Source organism: Equus quagga, chromosome 7 (assembly GCF_021613505.1).
Source record: "Equus quagga isolate Etosha38 chromosome 7, UCLA_HA_Equagga_1.0, whole genome shotgun sequence".
Lineage (NCBI taxonomy): Eukaryota > Metazoa > Chordata > Mammalia > Perissodactyla > Equidae > Equus > Equus quagga.
In genome coordinates this window covers 38,257,562-38,282,081 of record NC_060273.1, presented here as the reverse complement: position 1 = coordinate 38,282,081, position 24,520 = coordinate 38,257,562, and the positions used below count along the sequence as shown (strand labels likewise).

General features: G+C 62.0%; 1 protein-coding gene across 2 annotated transcripts in view; it reads right to left on the bottom strand.

Annotated features, from left to right (window-relative positions):
* The window catches only part of COL26A1 (collagen type XXVI alpha 1 chain), a 159,009-nt gene that overhangs the window by 5,638 nt on the left and 128,851 nt on the right, over positions 1-24,520 (bottom strand). For both annotated transcript variants that reach the window (XM_046667548.1, XM_046667549.1), the window contains exons 4-10: positions 16,019-16,080; positions 10,124-10,280; positions 7,942-8,040; positions 7,139-7,291; positions 5,006-5,089; positions 3,761-3,813; positions 59-100 (exon numbers count right to left, since the gene is read on the bottom strand). In XM_046667548.1, coding sequence (XP_046523504.1) covers positions 59-100; positions 3,761-3,813; positions 5,006-5,089; positions 7,139-7,291; positions 7,942-8,040; positions 10,124-10,280; positions 16,019-16,080 — 650 coding nt within the window. The remainder of the gene's footprint in view (positions 1-58; positions 101-3,760; positions 3,814-5,005; positions 5,090-7,138; positions 7,292-7,941; positions 8,041-10,123; positions 10,281-16,018; positions 16,081-24,520) is intronic.

The following is a 24,520-nucleotide window of genomic DNA, read 5'->3' as shown; positions in this document are numbered from 1 at the left end:
GGACAGACCCCCAGCCCCCGGTGCCTGGGAGCGGCCCACCCCCAGGGCCCACACTCACCGCCACTGTGGGCCCCGGCTCGGGCCGCTCTCCAGCCGGACCCTGCGGACAGCAGACAGAGCTTAGCCCGGGCCCAGCGCCAAGCCGCCCCGCCCCCCCCCCCCCCCCACCCCCCCCCCCCCGGGCTCCGCGTCTGAAAGGAGGACCAAGGAGGATGGCCCGTCCCACGTCCCCTCCAGGAGCCTCGGCCGGGCCCTGGGAAGAGGCTCCTCTCATCTGCAAGATGGGGCCGCGCCAGGGAGGCCGATCGCTGGGGGAAGGAACGATGGCCTGCGCACCCCCGCGGAGAGTGGCCCCCGGAATCAAGTGACAGCAACGGCCATCGAGACGGTCCCACCCCTGGACGCCCGTCAGTGCTGGGGCCCAGCCGGAAGGCCCCCGCCCCCAGACCTGGACGTCCAGCCGTCCTCCAGCATCCCCACCCAGCAGACCAAAGGGGGAACTCCTGCTCCCCAAGCTACACTCGCCCCCATTCCCCAGTCGCCCTTCTCAGACCAGCCCCAGGTCCTCCGGCCGCTCCAGCGCCCACCTAGGAGCTCGCCTCCCCTTCCCCTCACTCGCCAAATCGACTCCAGCAGCCGACCGTCAGCTCCACTTTCGCAACGTGTCACTCACTCTGCCACCTCCTTAATGCAGCTGGGGCTCCCTGCTCCACGTCTGCCCCCAACGTCCACTCTCCCCACAAAAGCCAGAGGGGTCTTTCATGACCCCTGAGAATCAGATCAAGGACTAACCTCCCTGACACTCCATGAGTCAGCCCCCTTCCCACTGGGACAAAAATCCACGCTTCCGCCCTGCAGGTTGGGCCCTGCCCACCTCACCTCATCTCTCCCCACACTCCCTCTACTCAGCGTGTTCCAGCCACTTCCCTGCCCCAGGGCCTTTGCACTCACTCCGCCCGCTACCCGGATCGCTCTTTCTTGGCATCTTTGCAGGGCTGCTCTTTCTGGTTCCTGGGGTCCAGCTGAAGCGTCACCTCCCTCCTCACATGTGTCACTCCCTCGTGTCGCAGGAGGCCCCTTCCCAGTCACTGTCTCACGTGGCCTCCTTTAGTTCTCTCATGACACCTCCTTACTGTTCAATGTCGGCCTCCCCCCTTAGACTCTCAGCCCCCGGAGGCAGGGCTCCCTGCGGCCCTGCTCTTGTGCCCAGTACAGTGTCTGACGCAGCCGAGGTCCCAGGAGACATCTGCTGGGTGAACAGCGTTTAGGGAGGTTCTCCTAAGGGCCTGGCGTTTCCCATCTGGCATCTCCTTTACTTCTCACAGCAAGCCCACCCAGGAGGGATCTTTATCCTCATTTCACAGATGGGGAAACTGAGGCCCGGGGGGCAGTGGCCTGCTCAGGGTCACCCAGTTGGAAACTGGCAGAAATGGGCTTCAAACCCCAGTCTGTCTGTCCCACTCAGAGGAGAAAGTAGGGGCCACCTGGTCCTCCGTCACTGTCCCATCTCACTCCTATTTGATCCCTGTCTAAGGGACCCCGTCCCCAGTGCTCAGAGGTCTCGACCCCTCGGCTACGGAAGGAGACAGTGGCTGGGGCACCAGACTGGCCCCGCCGTCCACAGTGAAGCCACAGTCCAGTCCTCCCATGGGAGCAGTGGAGGCTGCTGGCCACTCGGACATTGTCAATATGTGGGCTAACCTCGGAATCTCTCTCTTTCCTAACCTTGGAATCTCTCTCCATCCCTACACTGTGGGCCCTGGGGAGCCAGGGACAGGCCGGGCACCGCCTGGGTCCCTCTGGCATCCCAGCCCTGCCCACAGGCCCCCGGCTGTAGGGAGAGACCACAGCTAGGAGGGGAGGGGTCAGGATGCCAGCAGCCCAAAGACCCCTCATGTCAATGCCCGGTGCCACTCTCTAGAGGGGGCTGGACGAGCAGCTCGGATTCGTGACCCCTGAACCTCCTTGGAATCTCGCAGGCCTGGGCCCCCACAAACCAAACCCCTGAAGCCCTGAGGGTCTGCACAGCACCCAAGGCAGCCCTGGCTGCAGGGCCTGGGAGACTCTGGCAACAGACCACCTGGTGGGATGAGGCCACCCCAGATCGGCCCCTGCATCCTCGGCAAGGGCCAGAAGCAGCTGGAGAGAGCCTGAGAGGGGCCTGGAGCTGCCCAGGCCCTGCGGGACCCCCACTCTGTTCCCCTGCTGTGTGACTCCGGCAGGTGATGGAACCTCTCTGAGCTTCCACTTCCCCGTGGCTGCTGGGATTAAATGATGGGATGCCCGAAAGCAGTGGGCACAAGGAGGTGGGGGAAGGGCCAGGAACACCCACGTCCCTGGCCTTCCCTGTTGCCGTGGGCTGGGACATCTGGAGGGCCTGACCGCACAGGGCTCCTGTGGCTGACAGATCTCCGCCACACCTCTCTCCCCAGGCTGCCCCCAGCTTCCCTGGGCCCCTCCATCCCTCCCCACAGTCCTGTCTCTGTCATTGTCATTCTCTTCCCCTTGCCCCCCCCCCCCCCCCGCCCCGGGGCCTGTGGCTGGCGGCTCCAGGGGCTAGGAGGGGACCATGCGGGCCTGGCCTCCCAGCTTCCCTGGCCAGCCCCCTGACTCAGAAGCAGAGCAGACCTGAGGGCCCCCTGCCCCTGCAGCCCCCGCCCCACCAAGGCCCTGCCGCCAGCCTGGTTGGTGGCACAGCCAGCGTCGCTCTATCTGTGCCGTGTGCCCCTTCCCACGCCTGTGCATCCCGCCAGCCCTTCTCCACGTTGCCTCCTCCGGGTGTGACACACTGGGGACAACGGGGAGCAGGTCAGGGTGGGGACACTGGTCCTCTGACAACCAGAACATCCGCTCTCGAGGGCTGGGCTGTGGCCCCGGGGCCGGTCGTGTCCCAGGCTGGCGGTGCTCAGGGAACACTTGTCAGGCGACTAAAGGGATCAATGAATGTGGGGGACTGCCCAGGTCCCAGCGCCCACAGGTCAAGGCCCGGATCCACACCCCTCGCCATGTGGGGTCACCTCTCAGCACCCACCCCAGCCAAGCCGGAGCCCCAGGACAGCGGAGTCCCGGGTCTGGACAAGGCCCAGGGTGGGGGCTGCAGGAAGCTCTGTTTGGTAGGACATCCCCAAACCCCTCCCTTTTGGCCTCTGCAGGACGTCCTGGGCCGTCCTGCCCCTCGGGGGCGATTTTGCTCCCAGGCCCCAGGCGCCTGCACAGGCTGTTCCATCTGGCACCTTAGTTCTCTTTCGCTCCCTCTAACAACCCACGAGGGAGGCCCTGTGCCCCCCCGTCTTAGCAGCTGAGGAAGCCAGAGCCCAGAGAGGCTGCCTTTCCACCCAAAGTCACACAGCCAGAGAGGCAGAGCAAGCTGGCGTTCGAGGCCACCCAGGCAGGCTTTGGGGTGCCCCCTCCCACACAGGGAATTCTTGGAGGGAGGGGTGACAGGCTGGGGTGGCTGTCCTGTGATCCTGGCCTGGCCCCACCACACCTTCTTTGCGACCTTTGGCCTCCCCGGGTCTCAGCTCATCTAAGAAATGGGAGTGACGCCAACACCTCCCTGGCACGAGGGAGCAGGCAGCAAAGAGACACTGCCACTAATACAGCCAGGATCCCCGCCGACCTTCCTCCGGGCACCCCTGGCCCCACAGGGGACTGGCCCGGCGGCTGGTTCCTTCCTGAGCAACTCTTGCTGCTAAGAAGCTGGCTCCTCCTTTCCCGGGAGACAACGCCCCCCGTCCCCCTCAAAGGGGAAAGTCCTTACCTGGGATCCAGGCACACCTGGGGGTCCTGGGGGACCGAGTGGTCCAGGGGGACCTGTTGGCAGAGTCACAGGTGGTCTCAGGGCCCAGAGAAGCTGGGTCAGCTCAGGAGAGGCCCCTCCCCGCTCCCAGCCCAGCCTGCCTGGGTCTGTCTCCACTGGTGCAAACAGGGGGGTTTGATGAAGGAATGGTCAGGGGCGGGGGGCACGTGCTCCCCTGGCCTCCCCTGGCCTCCCCTGCCCCCCCCCGAGCTGAGACCCCCCTCCTCCACCTCTTCTCTCCCTGCAGCCCCCACACCCCATACTGCTCCCCCTCCCAGGGCCTCATCCATGGGGCCGCGCTGCACCACCCCCACCCCGAGCCAGCCCAACCCCTGGCAGATCAATCGCGTCTGCCCCTCATCGGGACCTCAGACCTGAGCCCTCCGAGGCCATCCTCACCCGGGGTACTACAACCGCGTCCTGACCATCCACCCTCCTTGTGGCCACCCAGAGCCACCTTCCAGTTAGGTCCCTCTCAGCCCAGCCCACTCCACCCTCATTCCCTAGATGCCCTTCCAGAAGTTTCCTCTGCTTCTGTGCCTGTGCCAGCACTGTTCCTTCCTCCTGGAGCTTCTCCATTCCCTCCAGATCCCGGCAAACTCTTTCCTACTAGTCTCAGGCTGAGCATCACCTCCTCCAGGAAGCCCTCCTACTCCCTCCTCCCTCTAGACACATCCCTGACGTGGACCAGCCGCTGCGCACGGCCTCTGTCAGATTCCCTGTCTGGAAACTGGGTCACGGCCCAGGGAGCACCCAGGGGGTCAGGCTGGTGACTGAACTTCCCACACGTCTGGAAGCGTGAGGCCTTGTCCCCAGGCGCCAGCATAGGCCTGTGCCTCCCGGGCTGCAGGGAGCCCCCTGCTGTGCCCGCGTGCCCCCACGCCTGGCAAGGACCCACAGGGAGGGGCACAGATCTGAACGTGGTCTGGTTAAAAACAAACGCCCTCCCTCCAGTCGGAGCAGATGACCTCACGGTCCCCAGATCCCCTCCGAGCTCATGCCCTCGCCTCCTCCAGCCTTTGCTCCACTGCCACCGTCGAAACAAGGCCAGGAGCCTGGAACACCGCCGGGCAGCGGGGACGGGGACGTGCTCAGGAACACGCGGAAGGCACCCTGCGGAGGCCATGGGCCCCACCCAGCCCTCGCGCCCCTCGGCCCAGGCCACCCCAGGAGGGGCACCCCGTCCAGGCCGGCCTGTGTGCTTACCTGGAGGACCTGGGGGGCCCCGGGGCCCCGGGACGCCTGCCAGCACGGTGTCCACAGCAGCAGAGGCCAGCTGCGCGTCCCCATCTGTGGTAAGAGCAGAGCCGCCTGTGACTGGCAGGCAGAGCCCAGGGCTGGGGGCTGGGCCAGGGCGGCCCCGACCCACCCCGCTGGGCCTCACAGCAGCCCCGGCACGCGGACACGGATGCTCTCACTGCTCAGAAGAGCAAGGGAGCCCGGGTCAAAGGGCAGGGGAGCCTGATGGTCTTCCTATCAAGACAAATTCCCTCCTGAACATTCCAGGCCCTTGGGCTCTGGCCCCACCCCGCTCACTGCTGGAAAGGCTGGCACTCTCTTCCAGGCTCCACCCCACATGCTCGTTCTGATGCACCCTGCTGGCTCATTCCTTCGGGGCCTCCACCTCCAGGAAGCCTGCCTGCCCACACCTCTCAGCCACAGGGCCCTGGCCTGCCTCCCTCACGCCTGGGCAGTGGTGAGGGCTGGCTAATGGCTCCTCTCATCCAGGGCAGCCCCATGTGACTTCGCCTTGCCCCATCCCACAGCCAGGCCCAGAGCGGCCAGGCTCAGGGAATGTCTGGGATGGGGGTGGTCACCTCCGCCCCTCCCTCACATACCCAGACCCTCCTTCCACGGGCCACACAGCAGGTGGTCCTCCTGCGGGCGCTCAGTCCCCACTGGCTGCCTCCACTGCTTGGGGCCTCCCCACTCTTCCCAAACGCTCACACCGCAGCCCTGCAGGATGGCCGCCCTGTGTCAGGAACCCCAGGGCTGGGGGAAGGAGGGTCCCATCTGAGGAGGGCTCTGGGCACTGGAGGTGGCAGAGGCAGGGCGTGGTGCCCAGGCCAGGGCAGGCTAGAACCTTCCTGCGGCTCCTCGTGGTCCGGGATGCGGCTGCTGGACTCGGAGACCCATGCGGGCCTCGCAAACACCCTCTGCTCTCTCCCTGCCCAGGTGCATCGCTGAGCCACCACGCGTGAGGAAGCTGGGTCTTCAGGGCTAACACTCGCTCCAGAAGGCCCCTGAGAGATGAGCCCCTCCCCAGGCCCTGCCGCACCCACCGGCGCAGCCCAGGACCCCCACGTGCCCAGGAATGAGTTGCTCCCTTCCGGGGCAGGCACTGGCTGGGGGCTGGTTTTCAGCTCCAGAGCAACTCCATCAGGGAGTAGTACCACCCCAACTTTACAGATAGGGAAACTGAGGCTCGGAGGACAGTGCAATTCAGGTCCAGGGTTTAACGCTCAGCTGAGGCCTGTGCTGCCTGGGGGGACAGAAGCAGCCGCAGAAAGGGGGCTGGGTTTCTCTGACAGCTGAAAAGGAGGTCCCCACCCCCCACGGAGCCTGGGACATCACCCACCCATCCTGACGGCACCTGGGATGTCACCCACACATCCCCGAAGCACCCAGGACGTCACCCCCCCCCCCCCCCGCGCCCGGGCGTCCCCCCCCCGCCCCCCCCGCCACTGGGACGTCACCCACCCATCCCCCCATGGTGTCTGGGACGTCACCCACCTGTCCCCACAGCAGCTGGGACGTCATCCACCCAGCCTCTCTTCTCAGAATTTAAAGTCAACCCTGTCACTTGCTTCTTAAAACCCTCCCCTGATTTCCCAGGGCATTTAACAAAAACAGTGCCCCTCTGCCCACCCGCACCCCGCCACCTTCCTGTCCCTGTGCCCTGAGTGTGGCGGATGGTCCCATGTGCCAAGGCCCCTCCTGCACAGGCTGTGGCCCCCAGGGCAGGCGTCTGTCTCTTGCTCCTCGATGAGTCCCCAGTGTGTGCGACACATAGTAGGTGCCCAACCAACACTTGTGGAGTGACCTACAGCGAGGGGACTTGTAAGGAGCAGATGCCATAATGGATGACCTGGGGGCGCTGCCGTCACCAGGCGGGGAAACCGAGGCTGGGCCAGAGAACAGAGTGACCTTTGGGGGTCAGGACCCAGGGGCGGGAGCTCCAGGCATGGACAGGCCGCACTGGGGCCGAGAGCAGGGTTGGGGGCCAGCATCAGCCCCCAGGGGACCCCTGCCCGCCTGGCTCCCCAGCCGACGCCCTGCTCCCTGACGTCCACTTCCCGGGTCCCTAGGGGAGGCTGACCCCCCAGGCATGACACTCACTGTCCTTGTCGGTGGGCGGCTGCAGGGAGTAGAGGACGCCTTGGGGGCCACCTGGAGGGAGGCCAGGGCTGCCTGCCGGGCCAGGGGGGCCAGGGGGGCCAGGGCGCCCCATCTCTCCAGGAAGCCCGCGGGGCCCTGGCGGCCCCAAGAGGCCTGTGGGGGAGAAGAGGAGTCACATGAGGCCCGGGCCTGGCCGCTGACATCACAGATGGGAGCAGGCCCATCCAAAGGACGGGTTGGGGGGCCAGAGTCAGTGGGGGCGTCTAGATCACCGTCTCCCCGGAGGGCTGTCCTGGGATGTGAGTGACATGGCTTCCCCTCCCCGGCCAGGGCAGAGGGCACAGCGGGGCGCTGGTGGGAGTGAGGGGGGGCTAGGAACCAGCGAGGCTCTGCTCAGACGCCGTCTGCCCCTCCAGGGGCCTCAGCTCTGGGGCAGGGGTCCCGAGGGTGGCGGTCAGCCCGGGCCAGCCCTGTGCCTGCCCTGACAGGACCCGTACCTCCCCTGCTCTCTGGAGGTGTCGTTAAAATGGCTGGGAACAACCGCCAGCCCCCCACGGCCTCACCCCACGCCAGCACCCACGGTCCCAGAGCCTTCTCTTCTCCCTGCAGCCCACAGTGAGCCCCGGCCCTAAGGCGCTTGGAATGGGGCAGCCATGGGGATGCTGGAGGGAGGAAGTGAGGCTGGAGCCCCCCAAGATGGTGGCCATTAACCCCAGCAAGATCCGGGGTACACAGGATGCCTGCTCAGATAGGGGAGAAACACCCCCCCGCTGAGGGGACAAAGTCAGGTAGGGGGTCCTTACCCGGAGGCCCCGCTGGGCCCTTCTCTCCCGCCTGGCCCCGGTCACCTTTGGAGCCTGGGGGGCCTGCAGGCCCTGGTGGTCCCGTCTGCCCTGGGGGCCCTGGGGAGAGAATGAGGGGAGGCCTGAGGACACTGTGGGCCAAGCTGCCTCTGGTGGCTCCAGGCCTGACCACCTGGGCTGTCCGGCCAGACCTGCTCCAGGAGCCGGGACCCCCGTCGGCTCGCTCGGTCATTACAGTTTACAAATCACTTTTGTACCTATTAACTTCCGTGATCTCAGGAGCTACTTTTGTCCCACTTGACAGGTGGGGAAACTGAGGCTCGGAGAGGGGTGGTCTGTTGCTCAGGCTCGCAGAGCCAGGCTGCAGGTGACTCAGGCTCCTCCCTCCACGACCTACCGTCTCCCTGCTCGGGGTCTGGAACTGGGCTTGTGGCAAAGAGCTCTCCAGTAAGGCCTCCTCGGAGCCCCGGGTGGCCCTGGAGGACACGCCTGCCCAGCGTCCCAGCCCCGGGGTCTACAGGCCCCCAGGGTGGCCGGGAGTGGCGGGGGCCGGCCCCTCTCCCTCTGGAATGCCTAGAGAGGATGCCCAGGAAGCCTCGCTGAACCGAGGGAGGGACCTGTGCTGGCTCCGCGGGCCCCTCCTGCTCCCACCGCCTGACTGTGGTCCTGGAATAAGGGCTTGACCTTGGCCTTGACCCAGGCTGCTGTTTTCTGCTCTCAGGAGGTCCAGGCGCTGGGGTGTCACCATTTGTAGGGGTTGTGCCCCACCTGGTGGCCACTTCTTGGAACTGCACCTCCCCGGGGTGGGGGGGGGGGGCGGCGGGAACCCAGAGCCTCTCCCAGCCTCCCACCAGCGGGTTTGGGGCCTGGGGCCTCAGGGACGGGAAGGTTCCTTCCTCCCCAGTTCCAGAGGAAGGATCTGAAGAACATGGGCATGGGGCAGCCCCTGGGGGTGAGATCTTGGGGACAGCGGCTAGAGAAGTGGGCCTGGGGGCCCAGGGAGAGATGCTCCCCGCGCCCCCAGCCCCCAGCCTCTTGGAAGAGTGCAGAATATCTGCTCCTCCCCCAGTACCAGGACTGGCCTGTGGAGGGCAGCTCCCCCACAGCCGGGGGTCTCCCTCGTGCTCTTTTCCCTCTGCTGGCCGGGCCAGACAGGCACAGATAGGAAACAGGCAGAGGAGGCAGGGAGGGGCCGGGCACGTGCTCAGAGCTGAGACAGGGCAGGGGTGCTAATATGCTGTGGGCTCGACTGGGAGCCAGGAGGGGAGGGAGGTGTCACCTGCAAAGGGCTCTCGTGGGGCTGACAATCATGGAGAGAAAATGCCCCTGGATCCCTGGGTGACCCCCACTCTGAACCTCAGTTTTCTCCTCTGTAACCCCCAGCTTTAGTGGAATGATTAGAAATGAGATCCGTACAGCCAGGGGTGACATAAAAGTATTTAATAACTGGCACAACATGGACACTGACCAGTGAAAAGCGACATCAGCCTTAACCCCGAGTTCAGCCATTCTGACAGGTGCCAGCCAAACATCTGCCCAGGGTAAGTGCCTGGCACAAGGCAGGCCTTCAACAATCTTAACGACTATTATTACAATTATTATTACTATTCTACCATCCTAGAGAGCAGAGCCCAGGGGATAGAAGCTGCAGAGAGTAAACATTTACCCTGATTTTGCAATGTGGCCGGAAGGGAGAAAACAGGATGGCAGGTGTCCTCTGACTATAGTTAGAGGTCAACAAGGAACCCCCAGAAGGTGGTGGGAGGCAGTCACTCCCTGTAAGATGGAGCCGAGCAAGGTTGGGGCTGGGCTGGGGGCCTAAGTGTAGAGCTAAGGGGCAGCAGGGCAGACAACGAGGACAGTAGCTGAACTGGGAGGCAATAAGGAATGGTGAGGCCTGTGGCAAACTGCAGAGCTTGGACAGAATCTGTGGGGCAGCCGTAACTAGACTGCAGTGAATTGTTTCCATGAGGGACTGCCAGCCCCAATGGCCAGAACTTCCATTTTCCTAAGAGAAGCTAAAAAATCCTGATATTCATGTGAAAACCCCCAGTTTTTAAATGTTAGTTTAATTTTTCTAGATGCCACGTGGGCGTATGTGACCCAGAGGGCCTACCCTGCGACCTACTGGTGGAGGTCCTGGGAGGCCATGCCTGGGCCCTCCCCTGCAGGCCTCACTCACCGGCTGGGCCTGTGGGTCTTCTCCTTTGGGGCCCCGGGTGGGCGAGGGGGATGGCATCTGGGAGGAAATCCTCGTTCCAGGGCGGTGGGCTGCTCTGGGGCACCGGCAGGTCGTTGTCCGGGCCTGAGGGCCGTTCTGCAGCTTCCAGCAGGAGAACCTGGGCAGGAGAAGGGCAGAGGGTCAGGCCGGTCACATGCTCGCAGAGTCCCTGAACTTCTCTCCGGAGTGGCCGCCACTGGGATTGGAGACCTGTGGCCGTCGGGGAACGACCCCGGTCACCCCACTTCACTGGTCCTCCCAGGGCGGCGCTGGGGGCACTTGTCCCTGACATTGCCCAGCTCAGGGCACAAACAAGGTGGTCAGGAAATGTCTGTGGACAGATGGAAGGAGGGAGGGAGGAAGGAAGGAAGGAAGGAAAGAAAGAAAAAAAGGGAGGAAGAAAGCGCCCAGCTTGGCGCATGATCTTTAGGGGAGCTCCAGGAAAACGGAAGGTGGTCGTGGTCACCCAGGGCCTGGAAGGCAGCCATGTCCTCTCCCCTTGAGGGACGCAGGGGCCAGAGACCAGGAAGGCCCCAGGGGACCGTCTCCCCGATTCAGGTGAACTGGGAGCCGGAGGGAGGCCCCCGCGAGTCCCTGCTGCCCCCGAAGAGGCCGCCAGGGGGCGCTGCAGGCCCGGGATCCGCGCGGGCGCCGGCAGGTGCGAGAGCCAGGGGCGCCCCCAACCCGGGCAGAGGGTGCCCGGGTCCCTGTCACGTGGAGCCCGGCTTCCTGCTCCCACCCTCTGTGTCCCTGGTCTCAGCCCCCCCGATCTGCCGACCGGGAGGAAGAAGTCGGGGTCTCGGGGTCCCGCCCCACACCCCCCGCCTCGGGAGCCGGGCTCCTGCGTCCTGCTGGATTCCCGGAATCCGCCCCCACTTCGCGGAGGGTCAGGGCCCTGCACGTGGCCTCCCCCGGTGCCCCCGCGCTCAGGCCACAGCCGGTGCCCAGGCCTGCGGCAGCCCCCCAACCCCCGCCTGCCCCTCCCCCGCCTGCAGCAGGGGGCGTCAGCCCGCCCCGCCCCCTCCTGAGCCCCTGGAAGCGGCTGAGGCTCTGAGTGCCCCCTCCGCTGGCCCTCTGCAGAAGGGGGCCACCCCCTCCTGTGTGTCCCTCAGCCCCTGCACCACCACTTTGTGCCACCAGCCCTGCCCTGGGGAGACGGGACCACGACGGGGCGCGCGCCCTCCTTGCTGCTGGTCCCCAGAGCCCGGCTGGCGTTAAGTGCCACGTGGTGGGGAGGCTAGGGCCCTGGTGCGACACAGGCCAGTCTGGACCCTGGTTCTCCCCCGAGGTGGTCCCTGCGGGACCTGTGCGAGCGTCATGACCTCTGTGGGCCTCAGTTTCCCCCTCAGCAAAATGGGAGGAGCGTGCAGCCCACGCGCACCCTGGTTAGTCCGCCGCTGCTGGGGGGTCACGGGGACAGACGGCTGCCCGCACAGCCCCCGGGTCTGGGCTGCGCTGAGGATTCGCGGGTCCCTCTGGGCACCCCCGCCCCCCACTCTGCAGTGTCCCTGGGCCTGCGTGACAGAGTCTCCCAGGATCCTTGGGAACACGTGCCACCCCTGTGTTGGCTGAGGGGGCTCCTGTGCCGTGAGGCTCTGGTGATGCCCAAGCCACGTCTCTGGGCCCCTCCCTTCCGGTCCTCACAAAGGCCCATGAGGCAGGAAGGGTCCCTGCGGCCACATCACAGGTGAAGCCAAATTAGAGGCTCAGAGACTGTAAGTGACTTGTCCAAGGTCACCCAGGAAGTAGGTGGTGGGGCATGGGCCCCATGTGATGCCTCGTCCACCTCGTCACAGCTTGGCCACCACTTTGTCCTCAGCAGAGCTTCTCGGAGGCACAGAGAAGGGGAGCGGCTGGCTCAGATCACACAGCAGCTTGGGGTGGAACCCCGTCTCCTGACCCCGGGAACCCCCACAAAGAGGAGAGGGTGTCCCTTCCTGCCCCAACCGCCCAGTGTCCACTGGAAGCTGACCAGCCTCGCCAAGGTTGGGGGCTTCCGGGCAGCGGAGGAGTTGGCGAGGGGGGCAAGGAGACTCGGCTGCGGGGGCAGGTGATGGGGGACGCCAGGCAGTGGGCGTGGGGACGGGGTGAGAACCGTCGGGACTGGTGCCCGGGGCTGGGGGACAGGAGGGCGGGTGAAGGCAGGAGCGGCTCCCCCGTTTCAGGCCTGGCTCTGGGGATGGTGGGATTGCTGCCAGTCAAACTGGGGCACAAGAGAGGGCAGGTGTGGGGGTGACAGTGACCAGTGTGGGGTCGCGTTGAGTTGCAGTGCCTTGGGGGACCTCCAGATGGACATAGCTAACAGGGAGTAGCAGGGGTGGGGCAGTTTGGAGGGGGAGGGGCCCCCACCGGGGTTGACCCCCAGTGTTCGTTCCTGGCAGGGCTCAAGAACCCCCATAGGGGACCTGCCACCTGCAGCCCGGCCCCCGCACAAAAGGCCTGGCTCACTCCTTCCTGGGCCACCTCCCATGCAGACACCAGGTCCACAGAGCCCACGGCCCCAGGCAGAGGGGCGCTGGCCACGGCTAAGTTAGCCTCAGGCCCCGCCAGAGTCCAAGCCCCCTGGCCAGGCCGTGGCCAACGTCCCAGAGCGACAGGCCCCACCCTGGCAGCATGAGCTCACCAGGCTGGGCAGCAGTGGGCGTGAGGACTCAGCCCAAGAAAATCAGACATGGCCAGCCTTCGAGGGCAGTGGCCCCAGTGATGTCATCGTGGCCTGGCTGATTGGCCGGAATGCTGCCCCCCTGCACCAGAGACCAGCCGAACTCAGCGGCTCCTGTGACCCTCACGTGGGGGAACTGCCTGCGTGTGGTCCCTGAAACCAGCGTGTAAACTGAGGGGGGAGAGAGGAAGGAAGGCAGGATGCTTTCCCCAGCTGGCCTCCCACCCCACTGCCCCCAGCAGCCAGGCCCGCCTGTCCTAGGGAAAGAGGCGGGCAGGAACACTACATCAGCTCCTAAGTCTGGGTCCTATGGCAACTCGGGCACCCGTGGGGAGTGAAGATGGAGCAGACCCTGATGGTTGCCTGGTCACCAACTGCCCCTCTCCCCTGGCTCCAGAACCCCCTCTTGTATGTCTGTGGGTGTGCCCCAGAGGAGGAATCCTGATTGGCCAGGTACTCATTTTCCCAGCTCCCTTGCAACTACGAGGTGGGCATATAGCCCAGTGCTGGCCAATGAGTCTGCTGGGGTGTTTTCCCTCACTCTAGTTCCTGCCTTTGAGGAAGTGTGAGGATGTGATGCCTTGAGCTGCAGCAGCCACTTTGTAACCATGAGGCACTGACCATGAGGACAAAAGCCAATTCACTAAGGAGCTGGAGGGGAAGGCTCCTGAATAACTTGGGTTCTTGAGTCACCAAACCAATCCAAAGACCACCTACTCCTGGACTCTTTGTTAAACAAACAATAAGTGTCCTTAAGGAATACACTGTCATTAGCTAGGTTTCTGTTACTTGCAGCTGAATGCCTCCTTCCTGACAAACCAAAACAGGCTTCTTGTCTGAGGGAGCAGAAGGCTGTTTCCAGGCCTCTGTGTTGCTGCTCTCTCATGCCAGCTGCCTCGTTTCTGGCTCCCCGTCTGGGTTCTCCCTGCCTGGCTCTGCTGTCACCCTCCTGATCCAGCCTCTGGCCTGGCTGACCCCAGCTCCACCTTCTCTCTGACCCCTGCAGGCTCGCCTGGACTTGGCGCAGCCCCAGGGTTGCTGGGCTGTCCTGACCACCAGCCTGGCTTGTGTCCCCTCCTTCTCCAGGCCGCTGCCTTTCAGTGCCCTCTGGCCCAGGCCAGCGAAACTCCCAGTGGCCCTGTATCCTCAGGGGACAGGGACATGGAGCAGGCAGCTGGAAGGTGGCCCAGGCAAGACACGGGAGCTGAGCCAAGAGCCTGCCAGCCCTCCCTGGAATCCAGAAGGAGGGTAGGCAGCTGAGAGGGGCTCCCCACAGGAGGGGCAGGCAGCCACCTCCCCAGACTCAAGCTGCGCCCACTACTCCCCACCCAAGAGCGCCCTGAGCTGGCCCTTGTGCACGAGCCTCGGAAGGACCCAGCAAGGGGCAGGGAAGTGACGTCTTCCGTGTCCATTTTACAGGGCAGCAGAATGAGGCCGAGCTGAGAAGGGAGCTGCCAAGCCAGGGCTATTTATTGCCAGGCCGGGCATCCTCGTTCTGCTTCCTCCAGCACATCCTGCTGTCCCTCCCTCCCTCCCCTGATGTCCACAGAGGGGTCACAACCCTCACCCTCAGCCACCAAGGTGCCACCGAGCCAGCCCTGCGCCCAGCTGCGATGCCGGGGCTGCGCCGGCAGGAGTGTCAGGGCCGAGAGGACCAGGGGCTGGGATGGCTCATGGCAGGAGGGCACAGGCACAGGCCAGGTGGGCGGGGACAGCTGGCGTTAACAGTGGGGGAGCTGTGACTTGACACCCCGAGGCGCTGGGTGGGGCCAGGGCTGGCTGTCGGGGCTGCTCTGCCAAACCACACAGCCGCTTTGGGGGCCTAGGAAATGTCTGGCTGGCTGGCCCGGGGATCCCCCTTTCCTAAACTCTTAGGTGCCAGAAGCTCACCCCAGCACCCTCCCTGCACCCACTCCCGTCCCAGGGCTGCCCCAGCCCTGGCTTGGCCCACGTGGCAGCATCTGCTCCCTTTCGCCCCCACCCCCAGGGAGCCACTACCCCAAGGAGGGCCCAGGTCCTCCACCCCCGGCCCATGCCCAGGACCCCCAGCCAGCAGCAGGGGTCCAGGACGGGGAGGCCATTCACACCCTGGGGCTCCTCGTGCTATGCGCTCCACACGGATGCCTCCCACACACTTGTGTCTTCAGCTGTAAGATGGGGACAGTGATGTGGCATAGATGGTAACACGGACCCTCACACTTGTCGGGCACTGGACCTCTTCCAAAGCCAGGTCCCACCACCATGTCCCCTGCGGCCCCCAGCTGCCCTGCGAGGCTGGTCCTCTCATCCACTCCACGGGGGAGGAGCTGGGAGCTCGGCGAGAGCCACCAGCTGGTGGAGGGTGGTCCCGTGTACATCTGACCCCAAGCGACAGGCACCTGCAGCCTCCATCTGACCAGTCGGGTGCCCTCAGAGTCCAGCTTTCAGGGCAGGAGGCAGGGCCAAGGGGCGAGGTAGGGTTGGCAAGGGCTGCGTGTATGTCTGTGTGTGTGTCTCTGTGCTGTGTGTGTCCGTGTGTGTGTGTGTGTGTCTCTGTGCCGTGTGTGTCTGTGTGTGTGTGTCTATGTGGTGTGAGTGTGTCTGCAGAGGACACCTGCCTGCCCGGCTCCCCTGGGCAGGTTGCCCGCTAACACCCTGCGCCTGGCCCAGCCCTCCCTTCCCTGGCTTTCTTCCTGTCTCCTGGCCCAATGCTGCCTGGGACCACTGCCAAATAAATGACTTGTCCTTTATCCCAGTCCTTTTCCCTCTGGGGTGACCCGTCCCTCCCACCGATGTCCAGGGGCCAAAAGCTGCCTGGCGCCCAAGGCTCCTACTCCACCAGCAACTCAGTGCGCAGCTCCGCACCAGACAGAGGGAGGAGAAGCCGGAGCTGGGGACGGCGGCCCTGGGGGGCGGTGACTCCGCGCTCTTTCCTCCAAGGGGTTGACTTCTGGGTGTCCAGCCTCCCCGTCCCCGAGGCCTGCACCCAGACCAGCCTGCTTCGTGGAGCCTCCAGACTTCTCCCCTCTCCCCTCCCCCACTCAGGAGGCTGGCCCAGCCCAGAGAAGGCCACTCAGCCCCCAAGTCCCCGGCAGCACCCAGCCCCGGGCCCAGGCTGCTCAGGCCTGCTGGGCTCCCTGGGGTTGGCGCTTCCCCAGCCACACCCTGTGGGTGCCCGCTGCAGCCTCCCCGGCCAGCTCCCCAGGCCGTCTGACCTTGGCCTCCAGCGTGGTCAGCCGCTCACTCATGTCGCTGAGCCGGGTACAGTTCATGCATTCTGAAAGAGAAGAGGCGCCCAGTGAGGGTGGGGTGTAGACCCTGGGGAGAGAGCAGCTCAGCCACCAGGACGGCCTCTGGGTAGACACGCAGGGAAATCTCTGCAGATGTGCCTGGAAAACTCCTACCCATCCTTCAGGGCCTTATCCTCAGCGCAGCCTGCCGGACCTCCAAGTCTCCTTTCTGAGTACCCACAGCACATTGCACCATCTTTTTTCCAGCAAAGTTCTGAGCTGGTGCCAGGCCGCTGCCTGGGCTGCCTTGTCAGTCTATGAGCGTCCCGAGGGCAGGGTCTTGTCTATTTTGTTTGCCCACGAATCTCAGTGTGTGGCCCAAAGTAGAGGCTCAAAAAAGTTCTGAGAGTTGAGGAATGGATGGTCAATGAGCTGCACTCTCTGCCTTTGGGATCTGTGGTCTGGGGAAGGAGCCGGGTGAATAGACTCAGGCCGGGAAGGGCTGTGCTGGGGCTGTAAGAACAGGACCTGCAGGTGAGCATCACGGGGGACGCCCAGGCCAGTCTGCAGTGGGGGAGGGGCTGGTCAGGGAGGACAGCCTGGAGGCAGCGGCCTCTAGGGTGAGGCCCGGGAGAGGCACAGTGAATGGTCAGGTTCAGCAGAGGGGAACAGAACAGGGGTCCACCAGCAGCCTGGCTGAATCAGAGGGCCCCTGCAGGCCCCCCGAGGTTGAACAGGGGGCCCCTAACACAGGAGGCCTGGAGGAAGGAGCTGGGCAGGGTCCTGAGGCCAGGGGGCAGCTGTTGGCAGGGGTGGAAGTCAAGGTTGCATTTGGGTTTTTTAAAGCTCATTCTGGCAGCAAAGTGTACGGAGGGCGGGAGTGGGAGGGACTGGCAGCCGGAGGGCCAATTAGGAGCGCGGTAATGGTCGACCCCCCAGGGAACGCCTCTCCCTGGGCTGTAATTATCTCTTTCTGTCTGTCTGCCCCGGAGACCCGGAGCTCTTTAATGAGGAAATAGATGGTTCAAAGCTGTTCCAAAGAGCTTTTATTGCTCTCGAAGTCAAGGGACGCCGAAATGCCTCTGTCAGTTCAAAGGCTGACCCCACAGGAACCTCATTCTGGTTAAACAGACAGACACCCGACAGAGATCAGGTCCCCCTGCGTGTGCTGGGCTGACCATGGCAGTGAGGCCCGCATGCCCCCGTCCTTGGCAAGATCCCCCATCTCCATCACTGGATGCGAGTCACCTCGCCAACGTCCCTATCCTGAAATGGCGATTGCTCTGTGAGAGACGGGGGAGCGCCGGGGTTTCAGGACCACGGCGCTAGATGGTTCCTGCCGTGTCCTCCCCAGGGCTGCCCACCGGCTTCGGGGCCAGGGGGGCTGACCCCCGCGGCTTTCTGCTCAGCAGCCCCAGGGGGCTTTGCAGTGCCTACTGCGGGGCCGGCAGACGCCCCGCTCCCCGTCTCCCTCCGCTGCTTCCCTGGGCTGGGCTCAGTCAGTGGTTTATTAGCATTTTTTTAGGACCAGAACTCTTCCTCCTCTTCCTCCCCTCTCGTAAAACCTTCTCAGTAACCCCGACACATAAAACAGATTAAAGCCTAAGGTATAAACACTAAAGTTTTAAAGAACAGAAGAATGTACACAGTCGTCTGACTCTCTGACGACTTCACAGGGGACCCTCCAGGCGGGGGTGGTGTTCTGGTTAAACACGGGGAGATTGAACACACATGTCCCTTCTGGTCGCTCCAGGAGAGGGAGGGTAGAGGAAGAAAGAGGTACAACCACAAAGCAGAGACGGACTGGGGGACTTCTCAGGGGACCAGCGCTGCCAGGAAGTGACAGGCAGCCAGGCCAGTCCCGGCCTCGCCAAAGCCCACGGAGGCCACCAGAGCCTCCAGGCTCCCCTGAGGCTGGGACAGCCCAGGCGGGTGGGGTGAGGGGTCCTCTCTGGGCACAGGGACCCGCCCAAGGGAAAGGCCCACAGGCACTGACAGCTGGGGAGGCCCCGTGCTGACAAGGCCAAACCACATGGAAAGAGCCCCAGGGGCTCCACAGGCCCTCTGAAACAGACAGCCCAGGACTCCCCGGCCTTTGAAAGAAGCCTGTAATGAGAAAGACGGAGACCAAAACAGGGTTCCGTGTGTCCATCCACCCACCCTGCCCTCCACCTATCTACCAGCTCTGCACCCCACTCACCCACCCACCATACCCACCCCCGCCCATCCCCTCACCCCCTGGAGCTCGGCGGCTTCCCTGTGCCCCTTGGTGACCCTGTGCCAACACTGATGGGGTGGGCGGCAGGGCAGCATGCACGGGGGGCCTGCCTCGGAGCAAAGGCCCATGGACCGTCCCCCGCAGCCGTGTCTGAGGGGGAACAGGCGCCAACTCCGGAGGAGGACGGGCCGGAGGACTTTGAAAGAGCTAGATTCCTGCTGGAGCCCCAGCTGCCTGGTCCGCACTCTGCATGGGAGAGGGCACCCCCCGCACCCCGGGGCCGGCAGGAAGAGCAGGAGCCGGAGGAACAGGATGGACGCGGGTGACTGTGAATCAGAGCCCCAGCCCTGCCCAGAGAACATTCTAGAAGCGTTTAGGGGCCATGACCAGAACGTTTCCATGCTCTCAGGCCACAAATAGGACTCTCTGCAGGGGAGAAGGTCAGCGGAGGGAGGGGCGGGACCTATTTCTGGAAAGTGTGCTGGGCCTGCTTCCAGTTTGCCCTGGCACTGGGCGCCCTGCTTGGCAGTTGAGCGGCGGCTTGGCCATCGGCGGGCACAGGGGGTCCAGCTCCCTGGCTGTGGAGAGGCCCAGCCAGCGGGCACCTGGCCGCAGGCATTGACACTGGCTGGCCCCGCGGCTCCCCTGGCATCCTGTCATCACTGAAGCCTGTTTGTTTCACTTTCTCGAATTACCCATCAGCGCAGTGGATGCACGGAAACGGCACAGGTGGCACTGGGCCTGGCTCTGGGGCGGACGAGCTCCGGGCCTTGGTTTCCCCTGAGAGCAGGGCTCTCACTTCCTGGGATTCTGAGGGTCCCCATGTTCCCAGCGCACACAGGCCGTGAGCCCCGGGCCACAGGACACGTCCCGGTGGCTAGGACACAGATGCAGAAACCCCTGTTGGCAAATCTTTGCCAGAACAGCATGTGCGTCTCGGAAGTGTGGATGTGCCAGGCAAACCAGCCTGTGTGTGTGCGCGCGTGTGTGTAAGAGAGAAACAGAACCGGACTGCTTGGTGCGCTCAGTGGAAAGAACTCTGGAGGCCACTAACTCCCTGTGTGGCCTGAGAGGCCCTCTTCTCTGTGCCTTGGTTTGACCCTCTGTAAAAGGGGTTCACGCCGGATCAGCTCCCAGGGCCTCCGGCTCCTGGACCCTGCTCCTGCCGCCTGTGCCCTCACCCTCGGGCCTTGCTGCCGGGCTCTGTCCACTGCAGGACAGTTGTTGCCAGTCCGCCTGCCATTCACCTTTGGCCAGCACTGTGCTGGTGATGGCTCGGCACCCAGAATTCAGGACCCACTGCCTGAACGGGGCCAGATTCCTGAGGCCTGGGCCCTGAGATTGGCTTCACCCATAAGGCTATTGCAGAGAAACCTAAACTAAAAGGGCAGAGTGAGTCCACTGTAGGCTCGGGCCATGAGACCCCGACAGGGGGAGCCAGGGTGCAAAGGTGGTCCTGTCCCCAGAGGCCCAGCTCCCTCCATGAGAGGTCTCAGAGATGGCCGTGCAGGCAGGGACATGCGCGGGGCAGTGTCACCAGTGGGGCCCGGGTGGAGGAGATCCCTCGATCCTCCTGGAGACCTCTGACCCTAGCCAAGACTCCTCGGCCCTGTTAGGAGGACACAGCTCCACTGGAATGGCCGTGAGTGCTCACAGGGGACCACAGGAACAAGGAGATCCTGAGTGGACTCGGTTTTCCCAATATGACAAGAGTGGGGCTGGGCCCTGCACAAATACATCTGGCACCTTTCTGTCCTTGACACAGGTCAGCCTTGGGCCACACATTCTTTCAGTGCATCCCTCACCCACTGGGACCCTGGGGGTCACTCAGCACCTCACCCCGCTGGAGAGATTGGTCATCTCCCCCTCTGTCAGAACCCTGAGCAGCTCCCATGTGCTCAGGAGAGAGTCCTTGTCTTGGCTGGGCACACTGCCCCAGATGGGGGCTCTCTTTTCTCTTCTCTCTCAATACCACACCCCCAGCCAGGACACACTTCTCCAGCTAGGACACACCCTCCAGCCAGGACACACCCCTCTAGCCAGTACACACTCCCCTCAGCCAGGACACACCCCTCCAGCCAGGACACACCCCCAGCCAGGACACACCCCCAGCCAGGACACACCCCCCCAGCCAAGACACACCCCGAGCCAGGACATACCCCCAGCCAGGACACACTACCTGAGCTTTCCTCAGTGCCCAGAGGCTCCCTCCAGTCTCTAAGACAGAGGTAGTCTTCTGAGGAAAGAGGATTTTCTGGCTAAGACTCTGTACCCAGCTCAACTATCTACCAAGGTCTGAGAGTAGAATGAAGGCATCTTAGACAGGCATGGCCTCAAAACACTTATACTCATGTGCCCCCCCTCAGGAAGATGTTAAAGGATGTACTCCACCAAAACAAAGGAGTAAACTAGAGAAAGGAGGACAGGAAACAGGGACACACAGAGGCAAGAAGTTCCACATGGGAGAGAGACAAAGGGGTATCCTGAGTAGGGAACTAAAGGAATGCCACGTGAGGACAGGAGGCCTGGAGGACAACCTGACCACGTTAGACCAGGAGACAGAGCGTTCTAGAAAAGAGAGAGCCTCTGAGGGTGGGAATGTCAGGAAGGGAGAATTAAATATCTTTGCGGGAAATCTGGGGTGAATTAGTGATATGCCAAGTAATGCACACCCACAACATGGCATAGAAAACTGAGCACTTAAAACACGAACTATTAACTTTCCAGAAAATGAAAAATCTAAAGCGAGGAGAAGCACCCTGGTCTACTGCCCAAATCAGCTGCGAACGTGGTTTGCTTTGTCAGAATCCTCTGTTCATTGTCTATCGCTCTAACCCAAATTGTGATACAATTCTCTGGGAGGAGGGGAGGAAGAGAAGGCCTGGAGCATGGGTCAGGGGTGAAACAACGTGTGTCTAGTTCAGCCTGCAGCTCTGCGGGGCCCTCAGGGGCTCTGAACCAGCCCCATGGGTAGCAGAGAGGCCCTGGGAAGACCTGTGCCTGGGAAGCTCCCTTTCCAGCCAGCTTCTAGAGCGCCACTTATCCAGGCTGGATTTCTCGAAGCCACATGCCCCAAAAGGAAAGGCGGAGGGGGCAAGGTCAGGCCGAAGCGGGGGGGCCTTGCCCTGTGCATCCTCTGTGCTCCCCAATATACACCAGAGCAATGAACCTCATCGGGGGCTGGGGAGCCTGCTGGTGCGATAGAGCCATGGCTGCATGCCAGGCCCAGCCGTGGGGTTCACGGACAGGACAGAATAATTAAATTCCCTCCTTTTCTATATCAGGGATCACAGAGGAGGCAAGATTTTTTAGGAACTTCTGCCAAGACTTTTATTGAAGAGTAACTTGAGTTCCTTCTCAAGAGGGGCAGCCTCGCAGGGGTGTCCTCACTGGAAACACAAATGCGCGAAGGACTGGCTGCCCCGAAACTTCTCAGAACATGATGGTAGCTGGCCACCTCCACCCCGACTGCTGGCACCCACATCACCAGCCCCTGGACTGCGGAACTTTCTGGCGATGTTCAGAAACACCCCACCGGGAGACGGACAACACTGGTGAGTGAAGTTGGTTCACTGGTGTTTATCAGGCACCCACTGGGTAAAAAGCAGAAATACCCTGGCATACTGCCCTCCCTTTGCAAGTGAGGAGGATGAGATTCAGAGAGGTTTGGCAATGTACTCAAGGTCACACAGCTTGTCAATTAAAGGCCAGAATCAGAACCCAGGTCTTCCCTTCCCATAAAGCCATGGTGGGCTTGGCTAGGTGCCCTGGCTGGGGCAGCAACTCTCAATGCGAAGTCAAGACAGTGCCTGGATCTTGGCTGGGCATGGGCAAAGTCTGTGAATTCTGCACCCCACATGGCCCTAGGGATCTGCTGTTCTGGCTGGCCAAGTCTGTCTTCCCCCTTCTCTACCTCCACATCCAGCCCAGAGTTCAAGGTTGATGGGTCTTGCACCACGGCTGGACCACATCCCAAAGCATCTTTTCCCCAACAGAATCTACAGAGGGATTATTAGAATTATTGAGTTACTTTACCAAGGTCGTTGGAATACAAAGACAGTTTACAAAAATCAACAGTATTCCTATATACCGGTGATAAACAAATAGAAAATGAAATTGTAAAATACCATTCACAAAAGCATCATAAAGCATCATTATGTAGGAATAAATCTACCAAAAACTATAGAACATCATTGAGAGAAATTAAACAAGATCTGAATAAATGGAAAGATATACTATGTTCATGGATTGGAAGACCCAACACTGTAAAGATGTTAATTCTCCTCGGTTGTTCTTTAGAGTCAGTGCAATTGCACTCAAGATCTCAGAAGGCGTGTGTGTGTGCAAATTGGCAGGTTGATTCTAAAACGTATATGGAAATATAAAGATCCAAGAATAGCCAACGCAATCTGCAAGAAATTGAACAAAAGTGGAGGACATGCTAGCAGAATTGAGACCTATGATACAAGTATAGTAATTAAGACTGTATTTTGGGTGCAAAGACAGACAAACAGACCCACATTTATACAGTCACCTGGTTTAGGAAAAAGGCACAAACGCATTACAGTAGAGAAAGGACAGACTCTCAATAAATGGTGCTGGGTCAATTGAATATCCAAATGGAAAAGAAAAATAAAAGAATCGGACCGCTAACCCACCCCATGCACACAAGTCGATTCCAGACGGCTCATAGATCTAAATGGAAAAGGTCAAACAACACGGCTTTTAAAAGAAAACATGGGCGACTACCTTCATGACCTCAGGATAGATGAAGATGTTTTTAAACAGGACATAAAAAGTAGTAACATCATAGAAAACGGTGATAAAGTGGACTGCCTTAAAATTAAGAATTTCTTTTCTTCAGAAGACACCACTAAGAGAATACAGAGGCTGCCACTGGGTGGAAGAGGAAGGTTGGAATTCCCGTGTCCACAAGATGTCCAAATGGCCAATAATCACACACAGAGGGGTCACCTCATTCGCCCTGTCAGGAAATGCAAATGACCCCCAGCGCCACACTCCCACACCCCATCAGAATGGGTGCAAGTAAAAAGATGAACAACGCCGGTGTTAGGGAGGCCGAGAGCCACTGTATAAACCCAACAAAAATGAATGAACACGTTCACCAAAAGCCGTGTGCAAGAATGTTCACTGCTGACAATCACCAAAACCCAGAAATAACCCAAATTCCCATCGACGGCCGACCAGATAAACTGAATATTCACGAGATGGAGTTCCTCACAGTAACGAGCTTGCACGAACCGTGTGCAGCTGTGTGGATGGACCGCAGGAAGATAAGGCTGGGCGAAGGGTGGCAGACCCCGGGGGAGCGTGCGCCGGGCGGGCCCCATTCTCTCAAGCTCCAGCACTGACTAAGGTGCTGGCCCTCGGGGTAGATGACCTTGGGGAGGGCGGCTATTGGAAGGGGCGGGAGGAGGCCTCTAAGATGACGACAATGTTCCTTTTCTTGATGTGGGTCCTGGGACACAGGTGCCGTCAGTTCGAAAAACACGTGGAACTATTCCCCTGCTCATCCGAAACCACCAATCTGACATGTTGCCCCCAGGGCTCCCTGTCACCCTGAGGACAAACCCCAACAGTGTGGGCTACTTGCCATGCTCTGAGCACCTCTCACTCTCCCAGGCCTTGTTGTCTCATCAAGAAATGGCTCCCAGCCCACCCCGTTGATCAGCTAACTCCTGCTTAAGCATCACCTCCTCCAGGAAGCCTTCCTGGACCACTCCAGCTGGACATCGGCACCTGCCTTCCCATCAATTGCCACGCGCCCAGTGCACACCTTGCTGACAGCACTGGGCACCCTGGATGGGGCTGGCCTCTTGTGTACCCCTCTTTCCTGTGGGCTGTGAACCCCTTGAGGGCAGGGCCCATGTCTCATCCATTCTCATATTCTAGAAAAATGGGGGAGGCATATTCCCCTGTCACATGGGGCTGCAAAGATGCTCATGTGTCCTCATGGGAGGTGGCAGCGCTGCCCTTGGGGATGAGCAGAACTGGAAGGGGACCCCCAGCTCACAGTCCGGGCAGCCTGCCCTGGGGAGGACCTCGGGGGACAGCGAGGGAGGGGGCCGCTCTCGTCAGTGGGGGAGGCGAGCACGGTCGGGTGTCTGCCCGGTGCCCCCTGCAGCTCCGTGCCGAGCTCCCTCCCTGCACAGGAAGGGCCACAGCCCCGAGCAGAGAACAGCTGTTTCCCATTTCCACCAAGGCCAGACGGAGCGGAAGCGGCTGAGGGAGAGATAAGGAGGACGTTT